This window comes from Eptatretus burgeri, chromosome 11, assembly GCF_056783735.1.
Source record: "Eptatretus burgeri isolate ZD-2024b chromosome 11, Ebu_testis_v1, whole genome shotgun sequence".
In the NCBI taxonomy this organism is placed as follows: domain Eukaryota; kingdom Metazoa; phylum Chordata; class Myxini; order Myxiniformes; family Myxinidae; genus Eptatretus; species Eptatretus burgeri.
The window spans coordinates 96,353,229-96,372,608 of record NC_140971.1 but is presented as its reverse complement, the minus strand read 5'-3'; the positions used below and the strand labels follow the sequence as shown (position 1 = coordinate 96,372,608).

The following is a 19,380-nucleotide window of genomic DNA, read 5'->3' as shown; positions in this document are numbered from 1 at the left end:
GATGGATGCTTCAGAGTTGGGTGTGGAATCTCAATCACATCATATTTATAAGTGGGGATGTTCACCAAATCACATATCTTAATCAACATATCTGAGCATTCTTGATCACATTTATCAAATAAAGGAATTGCCATATGATTACCAGTCAAGGGCAAAGGGGTGATGGGGGGTTGGGGAGGGGGGGGGTTCAGGACAATTTGGCATGACCTTGATCCAGCACAGGCAAGAAAGAACATCCGACACAAACCATGCCAAGAGATTCTTCTTTTTCGACAGCAATGATGCTTTGTTAAGAGTATGTGGCATTTGATTGAGGGTTAATAAAATCACACTCGCAGTAAGATTCACCAAAAGAAAAAGAAAACATTTTTGTTGTTTATTATGCTCTAATAAATAATAGTAGCTGTATCTTGCATTACATATTTGCATAAACATCACGACAACACATAATGACCAAGAAACACAGTATTTTTTTTTTCTTCTTTCAAACAATAAGTATTCTTTTGGGAGCAAAGAAGATTTCTGTGATGAACACAGTCAAGTTATCATCACCAAATCAATGTGACATACAATTCAAAGCCCATGAGATCATTCAGGTGTCAAAAGAAGCACCCAGATATTCTCGCATTTCAGGTGGGTTGCTAAGCTCCCCGCCCAGCCATATGTAATACAAGCACAATGCATCAAAGCTGTGGTTCTGAAAAACAATATAAACAATGGCATTATCTTAACTTTCTCTATGAAAATTACTGATAAAGAGGTGATCAGTTGTTGCAGTTTGAAAATATTTAAAGCAAGACTTCACCATATCAGATGCAAAGGTCATGTAACATGCCAAATGCTGAACCATCTCGAGGATCAAAGCAGTAATCTTGAAAATCTACATGGTTTATATTACTCCAGACCTACAAAATGAAATGACTTGTTTATTTATTTAAACAGAGGTATAAAACCTTGCAGAGAAGTCGCAGAAACAAGCCAAAATTTTGCATCCTGGAGACTTGAAGATTACTCTAAACAATGGCTTGTGTCGTGCCTGGACTACGGCAAAGTATCTGGTATGCTCTGAAAATTCACAAGAATTTGATTCTCTCTCTCTCTCTCTCTCTCTCTCTCTCTCTCTCTCTCTGTCTCTGTCTCTGTCTCTCGCTCTGTCTCTCGCTCTCTCTCTCGCTCTGTCTCTCTCATAAATACTGTATCATATATGGTACTTCAATTAATTGTCCACCAAATCTGAAAGTCCAGCATTCAATTTCATTGGTGACAGCATTCATATAAATAAGCGATAATTAAATATTGCATGCCCTCTTATCATAATTAACTTTCACACAATGCCCATCACGTTTACAATTTTCCATATGGGTGTCCAGCCATAGTGTGCTGCACTGGCAAAAATTAAATAAATAAATAAAATGTGAAACTATGGAAGAGTTTGCCAAAACAACGTTATATCAACATCCAACAAAGGCAAAAATATACAAAGATTCGTTTCTACAATGTTAATAATTTTATGATTGCAAACAAAACATTTCTATAAATTACCGGCAAATTAATTTGTTGTTGGAAATGCGAGAGAAACGGCAGTGAAAATGCAGCGATTATTAAATCTGATAATAAATAAATCCACTCATGAATAAATAAATAAAAATTGGCTCATGACAAAAAAAATAAATCCGTCAATGAATAAAAATAAATCCACTCATGAATTTTTTTTTTTTAATCTGTTAATGAATAAAAATTACTCCACTAATGGATAAATGTAAATCCGGTAATGAATAATAATAATAATAATAAAATTGCCAAAGGAATGAAAAAAAAAATCCACTCACCGATTAAATATAAATCCGCTTGTGAATAAAAACAATACATTGGTTCATAAAAAATAAATCCATTCATGAATAATAATTTGAAAAAAGAATTTTAAAAAATCAGCTCATTAATAATAATAAATCTGCTAATGGATAATTATCTATGCATAATTCCAGCAATCTCTGTGTGTGTCTGTGACCGCTGTTTCTCGACAACCACTGGTCCGATCTAATTGAAACTTGCCAGATATATTGCTGGGGACCTGAGGATGTGACTTTTCAAGGTTTGATATTAATCGGACAAGTGCTTCCCAAGTTATGGCCATTTATTTACCAAACCAATGACAAGACACGTTGTTGCGTGGGCGTGGTCGATGGGGAAGGGAAGCTCAGCCACGCTCCCCATTACGGGTTACAACGTACGGGCTTCCGGGGAGTGATGACTTCGTGTATTCTAATAATTTCTCGATTTCTTATGTGCATTTATAGATAAACACAATGCCCCAAGTTATGATCATTTTCATATTAGACGGTGCATAAATTTCGGTAACATCAGAGTGCTGGTATGCTCCGAACCAGGAAGTAATTTTTTTTCTCTCTTCTCTTCTCTTTTTGTTTTTCCTTGTGACGACATTGTGAAAAGGTAAAATACGTTGTCGCTAATTAAATAATTGGCCATTAAAACCTAAATTGCGAATCATCGTAACTGTGATATGCGAACTTCCGCGCCACGCACGTACGGGCACGGGAGAGCGAAGAAACGGCCTGTGTGGTTGTTGTTTCTTGCTCGCGGTTGGAATACTTATTTTTTATTTTTTTATTTATTTATTTTTTACGGGCACGTACTAGTCTATCTATAATTCCAGCAATCTGTGTGTGTGTCTGTGACTGCTGTTTCTCGACAACCACTAATCCAATCTAATTGAAACTTGCCAGGTATATCGCTGGGGCCCTGTGGATGTGCCTTTTCAAGGTTTGATATTAATCGGACAAGTGGTTCCCAAATTATGGCCATTTATTTACCAAACCAATGACAGGACACGGTGCTATGACGTCACAAGTCTTCTTTTTTTTGCACGTACAGCCACGCACGTACGGGCACGCACGTATGGGCATGCACAAGTTAAAAAAAAATTGGCTAATGAATAAAAATAAATCGACGAATGGATAAATGTAAATCCGCTAATGAATAGGAACAATAGGGTGGTGAAAAAATTGCTATCTATTTATTAATTAATGGCATGAAACTGGAATTATTGACCCCCTTCCCCCCCCCTCACCTTTGTATGCTACGTACAGCACATGCCTTTCCCTTACTTTTGTCTCTTTCCAACCTCCCTTCTTTTACTCTTTTATTTTCCCCCAGCTGACCTTTCTTCCTCTCCTTCCCAACATAACTTGCTTTGAATAATTCCTATGCTGTGGTTAAAGAATCATAACCAAGCGTCACTCTTCTGTTATGCATTACAGTATATTTAGTCATTAGCAGACTTTAAAAAAATTCATTAGCGGATTTACATTTATCCATTCGTCAATATATTTTTATTCATTAGCCAATTTTTTTTTTAACTGGTGCATCCCCGTACGTGCAAAAAAAAAAAAAAAAATTGTGACGTCATCACACCGTGCCCTGTCATTGGTTTGGTACATAACTTGGGAACCACTTGTCCGATTAATATCAAACCTTGAAAAGGCACATCCACAGGGCCCCAGCAATATATCTGGCAAGTTTCAATTAGATCGGACCAGTGGTTGTCGAGAAACAGCGGTCACAGACAGACAGACACAGAGATTGCTGGAATTATAGATAGATAGCAATTTTATGAAGCAATCCGTAGAATAACTATTATAATGTCGAGGCCAAATAGCATTACAAAAGGTTTGTTAAAACTGTTGCATATTTGTGTGACGTACAAGGCAGATCCTCCAACTGACACATCAAATGTGGAACCAATTATTAATTTTCTTATTAAATGTTTATAGCAATCAACTTGAAGCTACATTGTTAGCCTGCCAGCAATAAGAACGTTTTAAAAACACAACCTGTTTATTGTTTACTTGAACAGGTACAATGGTGGATTTGTCAGAATTGAATGCGCAAGTCATTCAGTTTGGGACAGGTGGCGCAAAACCCTGATCATAAATTTCTAAATCGGTGCCAAAACGAGACACTTACCTTAATGGCTGTACTTATTCGTATTAGAAAAAATAACATGGTGCAGACAAATGACTGGATAAAATGCACTAAAATAAATGAAATAAACAGTGAACAATGAATGCACAAAATTAACAGAGCACTCAAGCTCCCAGGAAGCTGTACTCATATCTGCAATACTGGGCAAAACCAAATTTATAAATATTAACATTTCTTAACCATTTTACACAACCAAAGGGTAGAAAACCAAGGTATTCATCTACTTGTGCTCCAAAATCAAAATCAGCAACTGCCATACTTCTTATTTGCTTATCGACATTCGTTACATATGCTCTTGGACAAATATTTGATTTCCTACAGAGAAATGTTGATTGCCATTTTGAATACACCGATGAATGAAATAGAACCAATGGATCACAGATAAATGATCAATGTTTGATAAGGTTGTGAATCAAATGAGTTCTAACAGGTGAGTGTTTTCATTCTTCACTAACGCAATGTTAGCCAAACTGTGGCAGGTGCGGTTCTCTTCCAATACTTGATGATGTATCGAGTTATTACAATTACCAGATGGAGCAAAAACAAGATTTTGCACCGCCTGTCCCAAACTGAATGTAGACAAGAATTATACTCCAAACTGCAGGGAAATTCCCACACGTTTTACTCGAACTGAGGTGGAGTACATGGAATCGTTCACGTTGTTATCTCGTTGCCATGAGCTGCTTCATCACTCTTTCTATACACAATTGCATGTCAATACTTTGTTACTACATATATACTCTGCAGCAATATCTGCAACGTGAACAAACAGGCAGGTAGTTTGTGAAAATGGATATCAATCAAAAATACATTGCACTCGAGAGGTCCATATGAGGGACAATAAGGGTAACTCTAACAGGCAGAACGATAGAATAAAAAGTTTTGAAGAGCAGGCAGATTGTTTCGGATAATGAGGGTTACACCACTGATACGAGATGGCTATCTAGGTGTCACCCTTCGGAAGATGGAGGTGTTACCCAACCATACTTCTCATGAGTCTTCACAAGACTCTTGAAGGTTGCTTCTGCTTCCTTCTTGCTGAATGCCTTCTTCGTTTTGCGACATATCCGGCCCTGTTTATGCAAAAGAGTGGAAGAGAGCAATGACCATTTTCATCATTCAAATACTTGCATATTGATGTGTCGGTGCAATTTCTCCGAAATCAGCATATAATGGGTTTGAGGGTGATAAAAACAACAATAAAATGTTATTAAATTAAACTTGATATTCAAATAAATGTATTGTTATCAATCTGTAATGGAAAATGTACTCAAATATGGTATGATTTTATGTGCTTGATCATGTATCTATTTTAATTTTAATTTACATCATCATATATTTCCTCTGTTTTGAAAGATGATCAATCGGTCTAGTGAAGATGTTCAAAACAGGTTGGCCTTTCAACTAAAACTTAAAATCATTATTCAGTATAAAAGAATTGCCGATCATTTAAAAGCTATCTTGCTTTCTAAGGGATTTTTTTTATGAAAGGCACCAGCAAGCTGGATAGGGAATATGATTTCAGTACAAACTGGAATGTGGGTCTAAGGAAATGTCCAGATGTATTCACTAAGCTCGAATTGCTTCAAGATCGTATATTTCCCCCGTCTGTTAGAAGCAGACTGACTTTTAACCTACATACTATAGAAATCTATCAAAATACCCAAAAGGGTTGCAGTTTGATCATTCTATCATTCTGTGCCGGGAGAGAATCTACACATCTGGGTTTGAAATATATGCTGCAACCATTCAACCAAATCAAGCTGGTGGCTGCACGAAGTCTGAAGGTGAGCACCACCTGGGAATATTAAGACCTGACAAACTGTGGAGCCAGCGTTTGGAAATAAAAATACTATGTCTCACTGGATTCTATATAAAGGACTTAACTCTTTCATGTATTTCAGAGATCTGGAGCAAGACTGTGTTATGATCACTCCATATGTGCATATGTATTTGTTTGTATGTTGAATATATGTTCAAATGTACAGGATGACAAGAATTTCTTCAACAGATGTTAATCATTAAAAATAAGAAGCGAATACTTCGATATCGCGCGGCTGGGGGCAGTTAAAGTCGAGGTTAAGAATGATGAAACAATTTTGCAGTTATAAAATTTAAATATAGACATGGTAATTAGCATGCATGATGGGAAGAGTTGTGATGTTGGACAAATTTCTATTTATAGCCCTCAGATCAAAGGGACGTATGCGGCCATAAGTGTGACAGAAGACGCGACAGAAGACACAGGACAGAATAGCCAATTATATAACAGCGAGATGTCGCCGCGCTGTAACGAGAGTTACAACGCTGCGCGTCAACAACTAACGGATCAGGAAGAAATCAACTTCCGGCGTCACACAGAAAACGATTCAGCACAAAAAAATGTCGCTCTTCCGCATTAACCCCACCCACAACCCGGCAATCTCCGCCCACATCACACCCAACAATAAGTGTGACAGAAGACACAGGACAGAATAGCCAATTATATAACAGCGCGATGTCGCCGCACTGTAAAAAGTCAGTGAGCTGATCAACAAGGTCAGGGTGAGACCGAATGGCTTTTAAAAAAATCGATCTTTAATTGCACATTATGTATAACCTTGATGACACTTCCATCATGCTTAGAGTGAGTCGCAGCCACGTGGGGCCGTCTTAGTGTTATGGATTTGGAAGCCATTTGCACACAGGCAGACAGCAGTCCCCGCAGTTCAGTTATTTCGATAAGTATGTGTTTATAGTTAGGGTTCCGTCCTTCTGTGTAATGGGTTAATTGCATGTGTGCGCTACGAGTTACTTTTATAGTCAGGTTTTTTGCTCGCCTGTTCGAAGAACAGAGAGCTATAGCGATACTCCCGGCGTGAGCGTGAGCGTGAGCATGAAAATGTTAAATTTTTTGTATTACGGAAAAACTCCTCGACGGATTTCGACGAAACTTGGTGGAGGGGTTAGATATGGTCCAAGGATCATGCCATTAGATTTTGGACTTGGTCCCCCCCCCCCAAAAAAAGTTAGAGAACATTTTTTTTTGCATTTCTACATGTTTTAAGTGATTTCCAACCCCCCCCCCCAAAAAAAAAAATTGTTAGAGAGAAAAGAATTTTTGCAACTTTTTTTTCAACAAAATTTCGATTTTTTTTTTGCATTTCTACATGTTTTAAGTGATTTCCAACCCCCCCCCCCCAAAAAAAAAATTGTTAGAGAATTATAAAAAATATTAATTATTAGACGTCTTAAAAACGATAAATGTATAAACAGGCGAGCATTGGGTGGCTTTGACACCAACTCTGGTTATACATCCATTCCCTTCACTTCACTTCGCACACCGACGCCATTGCCCACGTGCGTTCGACCATGTACGTGGGCGGAGATTTTCATCGCCTCAGCTCCGACTCCACCCCTTGTCCAATCAGGAAGCTCATCACCTCAGGTTGACTCTGCCTTAGCCAGATGGAGTGTTGGCCTGACCAATGAGGGGAGGCCACTGATCGCCAGACAACCCTTCGTCCAATCAGGAGGCAAGAGGGAGGGTAAGAAATCCCTCGGACCTGGCAAGAAGAGTAGAGTGGTTGTGAGGAGCAGTGTACTGCAGTGATCGTGGCCAATTCCTTTGCAGTGGCTCCTCGTGGTGGCTTGGTCTGCGGTCCTTCGCAGTGGCTCCTCGTGGTGGCTTGGTCTGCGATTCCTTTGCGGTGGCTCCTCGTGGCGGTGGTGGCCGAGCAGCCAGGGTCGTGGGCCCGTGAATTTCGGGACGTGGATTTGAGTCCCACCGTGGTGGTTGGAGTCCGGTGTGACCGCACGAGGCGGGAAGGTACCCAGCCGGGCTCTGTTCCCCCAGCTCGCCTTCCCTCTGGGCTGAGGGTCCGAATAAAGACCCACGGGGTCCATTTTCTTTTGGGTGTGTGTGTGTGTGTGTGTGTGTGTGTGTGTGTGTGTGTGTGTGTGTGTGTGTGTGTGTGTGTGTGTGTGTGTGTGTGTGTGTGTGTGTGTGTGTGTGTGTGTGTGTCTGTGTGTGTGGTGCCAGTCTGTTAGGTAAAATTGTCTAAGTGTTTTCTTTTGATTGTACATTGCATTTTATTTGAATAACTCTGCTCTCTGTGTCTTCCTCCCTTAGAAATAAACCCCAATTGTTAAATGTATCAGCTCATGTCCCTCACTTTCTTTCATTGGTTTAGCACGGTGCGTATTGGGAATTAGTGAGGCCGTTTGTGCCGTAAATTGTTCATTTGGACCGGCGCAGCTCCAGTAACTCCCGCTTGGTTACGCCAGACCCGAGTCGGTAAATGCGACTTGGTCCGGACAGAGTCTGCCGAGGGTGTGGTTTCCTGGGTAGTTAGACGACGTGGGTACTTCGGTATATTGAAATTAGGCAATTAACCCTACCCCATGCCGTCGAAGTATTGGCGTCCACGTTGCCCTAAGGGACCCGTGACCTTTGGAGTTATCCAAGGGTTACGACCTTCTATTCTGGGGTGTTTGGTGGAGACGACCCTACTGCTCCCCTTAGTGGTCGTTTATCGCCACCGAACCCCAGCCCACAACATTGGTATGTTCACAAGTGGAACAGGGATAGTTGAGGAGAGTCAAGTTGTTGCGTGCAGAGACGTCATGGGGATGTCAGAATGTCATGCATCAAAATTGAGTACTGCTCTCCCCTCTGGGCTGGTGCTCCTGCATCCCACCTTTCTCGGCTTCACGCTGTCGAAACCAGGGCATTTAAGATCATCGGCCTCTCCCGCAATGAAGCTGAGTCTTTGGGCCTCTCACTCAATCACCGCAGGTTGGTCGGTGGTCTTTCTGTCTTCTACCGACTCCTCTCCAGCCTTGCCCCCCCCTGCTCTCTCTGCGATTTGTCCCCACCACATTTCCACAGGGCGCTCAAGGTCCGCCAACAACCCCCTTCTGGTAAAACTACCAAAATCACGAATCACTGCTCATCTTCACTCTTTCATTCCTCTTTTTTCCCGCCTTTGGAATAAACTTCCTCACTCTATTCTTTCCCATTCTTCCCTCCAGGCTTTCAAAACAGCTGTTCACCACCACCTCTTATCTTCCCCCATCCAAATCCTTGATCTTTTCTACCCCCGATAATCCACCCAAGCCCACTTCCTTCATTTCTCCTGCTTTCCTTCCTGAAAGTCCCTGAAATGTCCATCTTCTCTTCGCCATGTTCCCCGTCCCATCCCCATCCCTCTCCCTTCCACAGTTCACCTAATATGTCTGTTCCCCACTGTTTTGTCCCTTCCACTCCCGCCCCTCTTGTCTCATGCCTCCTTGCTGTGAGTTGTGTTAGCTTTCATACGAGCCTCGACCAAGGTATACAAAAAAAAAAAAAAATGGACGTTATCAGATGTTTCCTTCAAATATAAATTTATTTTTCTGGTTTTCTTGGTATTAACTCCTGTTCCCCATTCAGGAATGTTTTCACCTGTCCCTTCCATCTTTACTTGCTCGGAAAACTGTTTGCTGCCTTTCTAAATGTAGATTGGTGAATTGACATTTTATCAACTGATCTGTTCTGCTAATAAGCAGTTAGTTGTGCATTATACGCTATTTGATGAAACAAAACTTCGAATCTCAGCTGATGGAGACTTGCAAGTTTGTCAAAACCATTATTTTAGCCTTTTGGAGAGGAACGTGTCATGCTTCAGTGCACTTTAATGAATCTCCACCTTTTCTTTGAAAAAGAAAAGCTTCGGTGAATAGGATTGTCTGAAACAAGAATGATGTTTATTCAAATCCACATGGTCACTGCAAGCTGCACTCTTGTGGGGGGTGGTTTGTGGTACTACCACCAGGGGATATTTCCTTCCTTCTTTCTTACAAACCTATCACATTGTCAAGCAGGAGAAAAGTAAAAGTATATTCATTCTGTAACTATGATTGAATTATTCAAGTTATGTTCCAAGAACCTTTTTGAAATATGCAAAATTAAGCTGGTCATTCACCTGAAATGTGTCATTCAGTGCTTACAAGTTCCTCACACTTGTCGCTTGCTAAAGACTATGGCTAACCCTCCAGTTTATTTCTGCAATGAATCTCTGGCGGAGGTACAGTCTTTGGAACTCCTTGGACAACCTGACTGACTTCTGGCCCAATCACAAATCCAAGCTTACCTCCAGGACAGGGTGGTGTCTTGGGAATCCTCCTCAGAGCTGTCATTCATCAGAACGAGCCTTGGATGGTCCAATACGAACCAGAATCAAAGAAACAAAGCATGGAGTGGAATCAAACATCGTCTCCTCTGAAGAAGTTCAAGATGCAGTAGTTTGTGGGCAAAATTATGCTGATGGTATACTGGGACACGAACGGTCCCTTTTGATTTAATTCCATGAATTGACAGTGACCAGTACAAGGTACTGTGACCTGCTCCACAAAATGCAAAAGGAGGTTCACAGACATCATTCTCATCTCTGCTGGTGTGTGCTTTTGCAACAGGACAATGCCAGACCTCACACCATCCACATGACAGGAGGCGTCATCTCCAACCTTAGGGGAGAGGTGGGGGGTGGGAGAGAGTTGTCCCATATCCACTGTGCAACCAAAACCTTTTCCTATCTGACCCACACCTGTTTGGGCCCTTGAAGGAGGCCTGACGTGGCAAGCACTGTGTGTGGCACAAGGATGTCAAGAAGGCTGTCTGGGTGTGGCTACACACCAACGCTAAAGAGTTGTGTGTTACAGGCATCAGGAAGCTCACATTTATTCTCAGACTATTTTGTCCCTCGGCCCTGCTGTTTGCATTTCCCCTTCTCTTTCTGCTGTTCCTTTTGTTCTGTTGTGTCCTGGTCAGTTCTGTGTTCCAGCTCTTCCACGAACCTTGACTTTGTATCCAAAAAAGGGACAAATATCTTTCACTCCTCGGGCCTTTTATGATAAAAAGGACTTCAAAATGTATCCCCGTGGGCTCAAAAAGAGTTCTGTAGAGAGCAAAGTGGATACCTCCAAACAAATAATCACAAGAGTAGCTTGTACATACATCACATGGAGGATAAGGACATTTGGAGACAACTGCACTGTACATGAATTGAATGAACATTAGGAAACAAGAGACACATCAACACAGAATATGAGATTTGAACCTGGGATCCTGACGGCTATTTTCTCAGATGGGTATCATATGCTGCACAGGTTAGTTCCATTTGCAAGCCCTGTAAAACTGGTGGTTATTGAATGATGAAAACGTTTGTGTAATTGTGAAGTAGCTCTGTGGCAGTTACTGTATTAACACAAGGTGGTTGTGAAATGCAGTTCATGTGAACATGTTGCTTCGTCCATTCAATCGGACCATTTGCACCTGCTCACGTTTAGACAACTCCATTGTTAGTTATTTGGAATGATTTTATAATGGCCGTCGGTGCTTCAATATATTTTAATGTTTGTACTCTTGTTTGTTTGATTGTCCTTGCTTAAATTATATCCTGCCGTTTACAACCATCACTGGAGCCTTGCAAGAACGCAATTGTTGCCAGGTGATAATTGGGAAGGTAAGTGATTTTTTTTGTGATGTGTGGTTGTGAGATTCCTTTTTGACCTTTTTTGGTCAAACCTGCCAGCTGATGATGTGTGGATAATCTGCTATTCCACAATGATTGTTTATATTTACAGCAGGTGCAAGAAACCCCGGTGCAGAAAACAAAAGAGCACAACCAATGATAAGATGTGAAAAAAAAATTTTCAATAACAAAAGCTAAAAAGGTCTGTTTCAGCCACAGAATGAGTTTTATCAGGAACAATGCAAACCATATTTACTATGCAATCTTTTATACCTTCCTGCAAGAAGAGACCTAGAAGATCCAAGGAACTATTAATTATAATTGTTGCCTTTCTTGTTTGGAGGTGGGTTAGGAGTGGGGAAGGCAGTGGTGAAAGCAAGAGAAAGCACAAAGGGTTAAATTAAACAATGAGAAAATGAAGAAGGGTTGAGGGTGGAAAGGAGAAATATTGTGACGGTTGTGACTCTGGGAGGACTTTGTGCACCCCCTGGAGAATGGAAGCACAAACAAATAAATATTAGTCAGTTATTTCATTCGTTTTCTGTTTCGAAGTTAGGTAAATCCTATTTATCTATCTACAATTCCAGCAGTGTGTGTGTGTGTGTGTGTGTGTGTGTGTGTGTGTGTGTGTGTGTGTGTGTGTGTGTGTGTGTGTGTGTGTGTGTGTGTGTGTGTGTGTGTGTGTGTGTGTGTGTGTGTGTGTGTGACCACTGTTTCTCGACAACCACTGGTCCGATCTAATTGAAACTTGCCAGCTATATTGCTGGGGACCTGAGGATGTGCCTTTTCAAGGTTTGATATTAATCGGACAAGTGCTTCCCAAGTTATGGCCATTTATTTTCCAAACCAATGACAAGACACGTTGCTGCGGCCATTTATTTACCAAACCAATGACAGGACATGTTGCTGCGTAGGCGTGGCCGATGGGGAAAGGGCGCCATTTAGTTACCGTGGCGTAGGAGTGGCAATGGTCAATGGCAGCGAATGTCATGACAAGCAAAGACAGGGAGGTAAACGTGATTTTAATTAACTCTGAACATAAGTATCACAGCAGTTGTTACTTCAATGCAAGCGATAATTCGTGGAATGCATGTGAACATTCCGTACGGGCACGCACCACTTCCGGATAGTGATGACTTACTGTATTCTAATTTTCTTGATTTCTTATGTGCATTTATAGATAAACACAATGCCCCAATCCAGTCTTTGTTTACGAGAGCGAAGGAACGGCCTGTGTGGTTGTTTGAAAGTTTTTGTTGTTTTTTTGGGGGGTTTGCACGTATGGGCACGCACGTACGGGCACGCGAGAGTGAAGGAACGGCCTGTGTGGTTGTTTCTGGCTCGCGGTTTGAAAGTTGTTTTTTGGGGTTGGGGGGGGGGGTTGCACCTACGGCCACGCACGTATGAGCACGCACGTACAGGCACGTGAGAGCGAAGGAACGGCCTGTGTGGTTGTTGTTTCTGGCCTGTATGGTTGTTGTTTGAAAGTTTTTTTTATATTTGTTTGCACGTAGGCCACGCACATACGGGCACGTACTACTATGATAAATATGCATTGTGTTTGTGAGCAGATAGGGTTTTGTTCCCTTTCCCCCTTTCTACCTCTGTCATTTACACCAATCCATTACATTACAAAGCCAATAAGCAAACCTACTCACAACCTGTTACCTTGATCACCAGAGAAAGTACCACGTTCACAAGGGGAAGGAGAGGTGGAGACAGAGGCTGCTTGAAGGTTCCACCCCCCTCGTCCCCTCAGCATGACACAAATGCAGCGCGGCGGACCGAACACGAGTGTGACTGGTCCGGCATGACCAGGAATGGGGGGGGGGGGGGAGGGAGGAAGATAAAATTGGCAGAACACATCAAATTCTGTCTCTCCACTTTCGCCTCCTCCAGAACAGTAGTTCGAGAGCCTGTTCCCCAATGTGATTTTCCTGCCCTTCGCTTCAGTCCGTCAGAACGAAGTTTCATACCGTACTCGCCTCACTTTCGACACACATTTACATGTGCTCACTGCATCTTTCTTCAGACTGCACCGTTTCTTCCTCTTCACATTTTTCTCATTTCGCTTTCTCCGCATTTTTACTGATGTCCACACGGCCTGGCACACCATTTTCAGCCCCAAGGACAAATTACGATCCCTCAAGTAATGCCGTCAGCTCTCACCCCCAGAACGAGATACCCGGAGTCACGCAAGTCATCGCGTTGGGCGAACGGAATTTCACCAATTTCTCCATATTACTGGGGCACTGTGCTCCAGGAGGGAGTGAAGGGGAGAGCACAAACCACCGAGTCCGGACCATCATGTCGTGGGCAACAACCTTGATGGAGGTTGTTGAAGGTGCGCACGGACGCCATCAAAAAGTCTCACTCTTTCTCTACCCTCAATCTCTACTTTATTTTCCCCCCTCAACCCAACCTCTGTTTCATTCCTCGTAGATCCAGTGGTGTATTTTGTGTTAAGTGAATGCAAGTGATCCGGGGCAGGTATGTTGGTGTCGTGGTAAGGGTAAATGTACATGTTTTTATTTGTGCTTCAATTGCTTGTGATGCTGGTGTCTTTTTTTCCTCCATTTCTGTACTTTATTTTACCACCATTTTGGCATTTGAATTTCTCCCGCCATTTTCTCTCTTTCTCCTCGTCATTTCTCGCTCTTTCCATCCATTCATCCATTGGAACCATACTCTGTGAAGAGTGTTGGTGCTGTCTGAGCATTCTCCTGGGCTATTGGGCACAAATCCTGGACAGGTCGCCACTCTGACGCAGGATACCAGAAAACTAGTGCTCATTTTGCCGACCTCGGAAGGATGAGACAAGCTGAGTCAACCTCACCTGGTATTAATTCAACAGCCAAGTGGGATTTGAACTCAGGATGCTGGGATCTTCAGCCCACCACTTTCGCCATTAAGCCAACACCAGGCATTCTCACTTCTTTAATAAATTAATGCAATTGTTGAATGTGTCCCGATTTATACTGCTTGTGGTTGGTCTGAAATAGCGTTCCCAGGTTGCTTAAACCAAGGTTGTAATTGTAATGGTAGCCCATATAATGTGCCACGTGGTGTTGGTTTACTCGGCCAATTAATTAATCGCCACATAAGCACCGACACGGTTCCCTTCAACCTTGCTTAACTCACCAGCACGGAAAACCGACTTAAGGCGCAAAGATCCGACCAGAGTTATGTGCATGCTCCCATCAAAGTTGTTGTATCCCACAAACCCTCGATCTCTCTCGTCCTCAAAGGACAGAACTTAGCAAGAGAGAGTCGCCAAAGTTCAGGCCTTCGCTGTCGGCAGCACAGGGTCAACAAATCCTGCCAGGCCATGGCAAGCATGTTAATTGGCATGATACTGGGTGATGCACGGTCCTCGTTCACAAAGAAGCTGTAGTTTTTGGATTGGTGTTGTATTCAATGCTGCCCTCAGTCATTTCCATCCCAGGTGAGAGGGAGGTGTATGTATGTGTGCGTGTGTGTGTGTGTGTGTGTGTGTGTGTGTGTGTGTGTGTGTGTGTCCGTCCATATGTGGGTTTCAGAATGACCAACGACCATAAAAATATGGCCACAACCACATTTTCAACGATCAATATCTCGGAGTTGACCGCATCTCTGGACCTAAAATTTTACGCAGCTTCATTTTGATACCTGGGAACTATTTTATGAAAGTTTAAAGTAAATCTGAGGGGGTCAACTGGGAGGCCTCCAGTGATATGAGGTGGAATGACTCACCTGCCCTTGTCAGGTATATCGGAATCTGCTAGTTTATAATATTGTTGTGGGTCTGGCGGTTACGTTAATCCCCGATCCAAATGTAGTGGACGGCGATTAACACCAGCCAGTCCTGATAGCCGAGCGGTTTTTTCTTAAGAGGCAGACACATTGATCCTCAGAGATAACGTGCATGGGAGGGGTGGGGCGTGGCACTGGCGGAGCGACGGAGGCACATGGAAGCACAGCACAAGGGGTTTATATTCGAACCCCATGACAATTACAAGGATACAGCAACTTAAAATAAACATGGGAATTTAATGCTAAAATAAATACTTACAAGGGTAATCATTAAAATGTAATAATAATCGTGAGATAAATTAAACCTAAAGACGAGGCGCCTCGACACACAGACAAGGGGGAAACTAAATAAAAGCAATTACTCCCTTTATTATAGTACTTAGCTTGGTCTAGAAATGGTCTCTGTGCAACTTTGGAATTGAGGTGCTTCGTTCTGCACGTGTGGAAGCGCCCAAAATGGCGCCAAGCCACTTTCTCGCAGCGGGAAAAATGTACATCAAGCAATTTGTGAGGGGTATTCAACACCAGAGCTCAGAGACCGCCGTGCGGGTCTTTGCGTCGATCATCCTCACCGATGCTCCGGCTTTGCAGAATGGTGCCGTCTCTTCGGTCAAATACACGAGGCTTCAAGGTCGGTCTCTCACAACCCAACCAAGAGCCAATGGTCAGCGTCTTGCTCTACTTACTACACGAGCCAATTCACTTCAGTACGAACATGAGAATCGCGTCTTCTTCTTCAAGCGTTGAAGGAAAGCCATTTCGTTGTGCCGAGAGGAGAGCAAAGCGAGATCCTCCGTTGGAGCCACGTTCCTCTCACGACTACAACTGCCACCTCTCACCGAACTTGTGCGTTCGCTCCTGATCTCCGTTCAACATCACACCGAACAACCGAACCAACAAAACAAACAACGTTTTTGCTTCTTTCACCTCTGGGTGTGGCTTGCTCCCACGAAACCCAGGAAGGTAGGGCTTCTGCCTGCTCGACACGACTTGCTCGCTTGTTGTTAGCGTTGTGTTTGTTATTAAAAAAAAAACCGCACTTCTTCCTTGTTGGCTTGTAAATGCAAAAACGCAGGAATAGGTCAGAGGAGGCAATCACATACTGGGGGAAATTGTCCTTAATCCCTATCCCATTAACACCGTACCATCCCCCACGTGGTGACACGCAACACTTCAGCTCACAGTTTCCCCGACTTAATTTACATCGAGATGTCTCCTACACGTCCACGGACCAAGCTAGTTTATTCAATCGTAACTTTCCTTTGAAATTCCTCAATCTACCCCCACAACCCCAACAATATCATGAGTTGCTGACACGGGCTTGACCCGCGACAATAATCCTTTATGCGATCCAACAATGTTCAAAATAATTACCTTAAAAGACTGACAATTCAATCGAATATAAAAGTATATCTGCAAAACTCACCTGGCCCTTAATAAGGCTGGCCGCAAACTGTCGGACCACCGCCTCCACAGTGTAGGCACTGGACCAACCGCGAGGAGTGAGCAGCTCCATGCAGATAGCTCCTCCATCGAGAACGAAGCCATTGTCGATGCGAGGGCTTAGGACACGCATGAAGGGCGGTGAAAAGGGGAAGTTCTCTGGGAACGTGAGGTTCAGAAGGATGTAGTCGATGCCCGTCTCTCGCATGTCTTGCCAGAGCGGTGAGTCGTGGTCGATCTGAAATAGCTTTACATTCCATTCAAACAAGTTGTCTCCAACAAGTTCGACGACTAACATCTCGTCTCCAAGTTTATTCAGGTCTTGAAGTTCCTTCATGAGCCTTTTGGCTCGAACCTGCATGCCATGGATTTTGCTCGGTTGCGGCGTGGCGATCCCGGAAGCCGTCGGTAGACGAAGGATGGAGCGGCCGTCACCGCGACCCGCCTCTGGTTGTGCAGAATTCTGCGCCGGAGCCGCGGCGATCACGGGACCATTGGGCAAGCTGGGACGCTGGTGGTGCCCCCCAGAACTGCTACTACCTTTGCCTGCCTTCCTGCTGCCCTTGGGACTCCCACTCTCGGGCTCGCTGAGCCGAATCAGCCCAATTTTACGCAGCAACGTGGCCATATCCACTTATTGTTGTTATATCCCACTAACGTCTTCCTTTATTTATTTATTTATTTATTTATTATTTTCCCTAAATCTATCCTATTTCCAGCCTCTCGCTCCTCCGTTGAAAGACACGTCTTCCGATGTACCTGAAACAAACAGAAAGCACAATCATTTCAATGGCGCGGTCCTTTAATTCATTGTGACACGTTTCTATTGTTTTACTTGGTTTCCGCTCGGAATACGATAAATCGCCATATAAACCGCTGACGAGGCAAATGGACCAATCATGAAGACGGAAACGTGAGGTAAAACAGGTTTGAGGGTGCTGAGCGGGACGAGGAACGTACCTGAACGAGCAGGACACACACAAACACCACGACAGTTACCACACGAGGTCCCGTCCACCGTCGCAGTGTGGTAATAACAGGCGAACCCAACAACTCGTGAGGTGATACAAATATGAATTTATGTCCGTTTTTTTTTTTTTCCCACACCTTCGTCCTTTTCGGAAAATGTCACCGATAATTTATACAGCACTCTCAATCGCACAACGTGAGAAAGCGATACCAACCGGTTGGGGTAAAACGTTACACGGGGAATGCCGCGGCCATTCGGTTCGTTTGGCGGAGAACCAGACGAGTCAGTGACGTCACCCTGACGGAGACGTTCCGTGACGTACGTATCCGGATCGGTGGTCTCGAGCCAGACCTTCAGGCGTCTTCCTACGCGATGACGTAATACGTTTCGAGCCAGACCTTCAGGCGTCTTCCTACGCGATGACGTAATACGCTTACGTCTTGCGTGACGCGTGTGTGGATATTTATTTTCACCTGTTTGGGTGAATTATTAATTATTATTTATTTACTTCCACACGCAGGAAAACATACGCAGGTATTTCAACAACCAAATGCCATCATTGACGAGTTTACTTTATTATTCGTGGATTGATTATTATTTAACCGAAACACAGAAGGTTGAATGTGTCGAGAAGAGAATGATTATGATTGCCGACTGTGTGGAAAGTCTGAGGTGAGGATATGATAGAATATGAGGCATGTGATGGGTGGAGTGGGTGGGTGAGCGAAGACTTGTCAGTGGAAGATGTTCGATGAAACGTTCTGGTGGTTTGTCTGTAAAATTTTCAACACACGGAGTTGGACATGCGGAGATATAAACGTAATATCAGCAAAAATGGCAGGAAAAAGCGGAACAAGGAGAAGAAAAAGTTGGAAACGAACTGACCAGGGCCGGAATAAGACGGCCTGTCGGACCTTGGGCACTGAATCTGTGAAGGGCACACCTTCCCCCTGGTACTAACCAAAAAAAGCTAAATTTTAAATAAAAACCAAATTTATTGATTTGCAGATGTGCATGCCCCTCCTCTTTTACAGAGCGATAACGCTACTTGCAGATGTGCATGCCCCTCCTCTTTTACAGAGCGATAACTCTACTTCCAGACGTGCATGCCCCCCCCTTGTACAGAGCGATAACGCTACTTGCAGATGTGCATGCCCCTCTCCTCTTTTACAGAGCGATAACTCTACTTCCAGACGTGCATGCCCCCCCTTGTACAGAGCTATAATGCTACCTGCAGATGTGCATGCCCCCCCCCTTGTACAGAGCTATAATGCTACCTGCAGATGTGCATGCCCCCCCCTTGTACAGAGCTATAATGCTACCTGCAGATGTGCATGCCCCTCTCCTCTTTTACAGAGCGATAACGCTACTTACAGATGTGCATGCCCCCCTTGTATAGAGCTATAATGCTACCTGCAGATGTGCATTCCCCCCCCCCTTGTATAGAGCTATAATGGTACCTGCAGATGTGCATGCCCCCTTGTATAGAGCTATAATGCTACCTGCAGATGTGCATGTCCCCCCCTTGTATAGAGCTATAATGGTACCTGCAGATGTGCATGCCCCCCTGCTTGCCCAGAGCTATAATGCTACCTGCAGATGTGCATGCCCCCTTGTACAGAGCTATAATGCTACTTGCAGATGTGCATGCCCCCCCCGCTTGCCCAGAGCTAATAATGC

General features: G+C 43.5%; 1 protein-coding gene across 2 annotated transcripts; it reads right to left on the bottom strand.

Moving 5' to 3' along the window:
* Window positions 1-362: 362 nt before the first annotated feature.
* UBE2QL1 (ubiquitin conjugating enzyme E2 QL1) lies at window positions 363-18,066 on the bottom strand. Of its 2 annotated transcripts, none has more exons than XM_085847523.1 (3): window positions 17,915-18,066; window positions 16,714-17,489; window positions 363-5,075 (listed from the first exon to the last, which is right to left on the bottom strand). In XM_085847523.1, the coding sequence occupies exons 2-3, from the start codon at window positions 17,356-17,358 to the stop codon at window positions 4,953-4,955; spliced, it is 768 nt and encodes a 255-aa protein (XP_085703649.1). In that variant the 5' UTR covers window positions 17,359-17,489; window positions 17,915-18,066; the 3' UTR covers window positions 363-4,952. The 2 variants fall into 2 exon arrangements, with proteins under 2 accessions (XP_085703649.1, XP_085703648.1); XM_085847522.1 differs by having other exon boundaries at window positions 17,691-18,047.
* Between the last annotated feature and the right edge of the window lie 1,314 nt (window positions 18,067-19,380).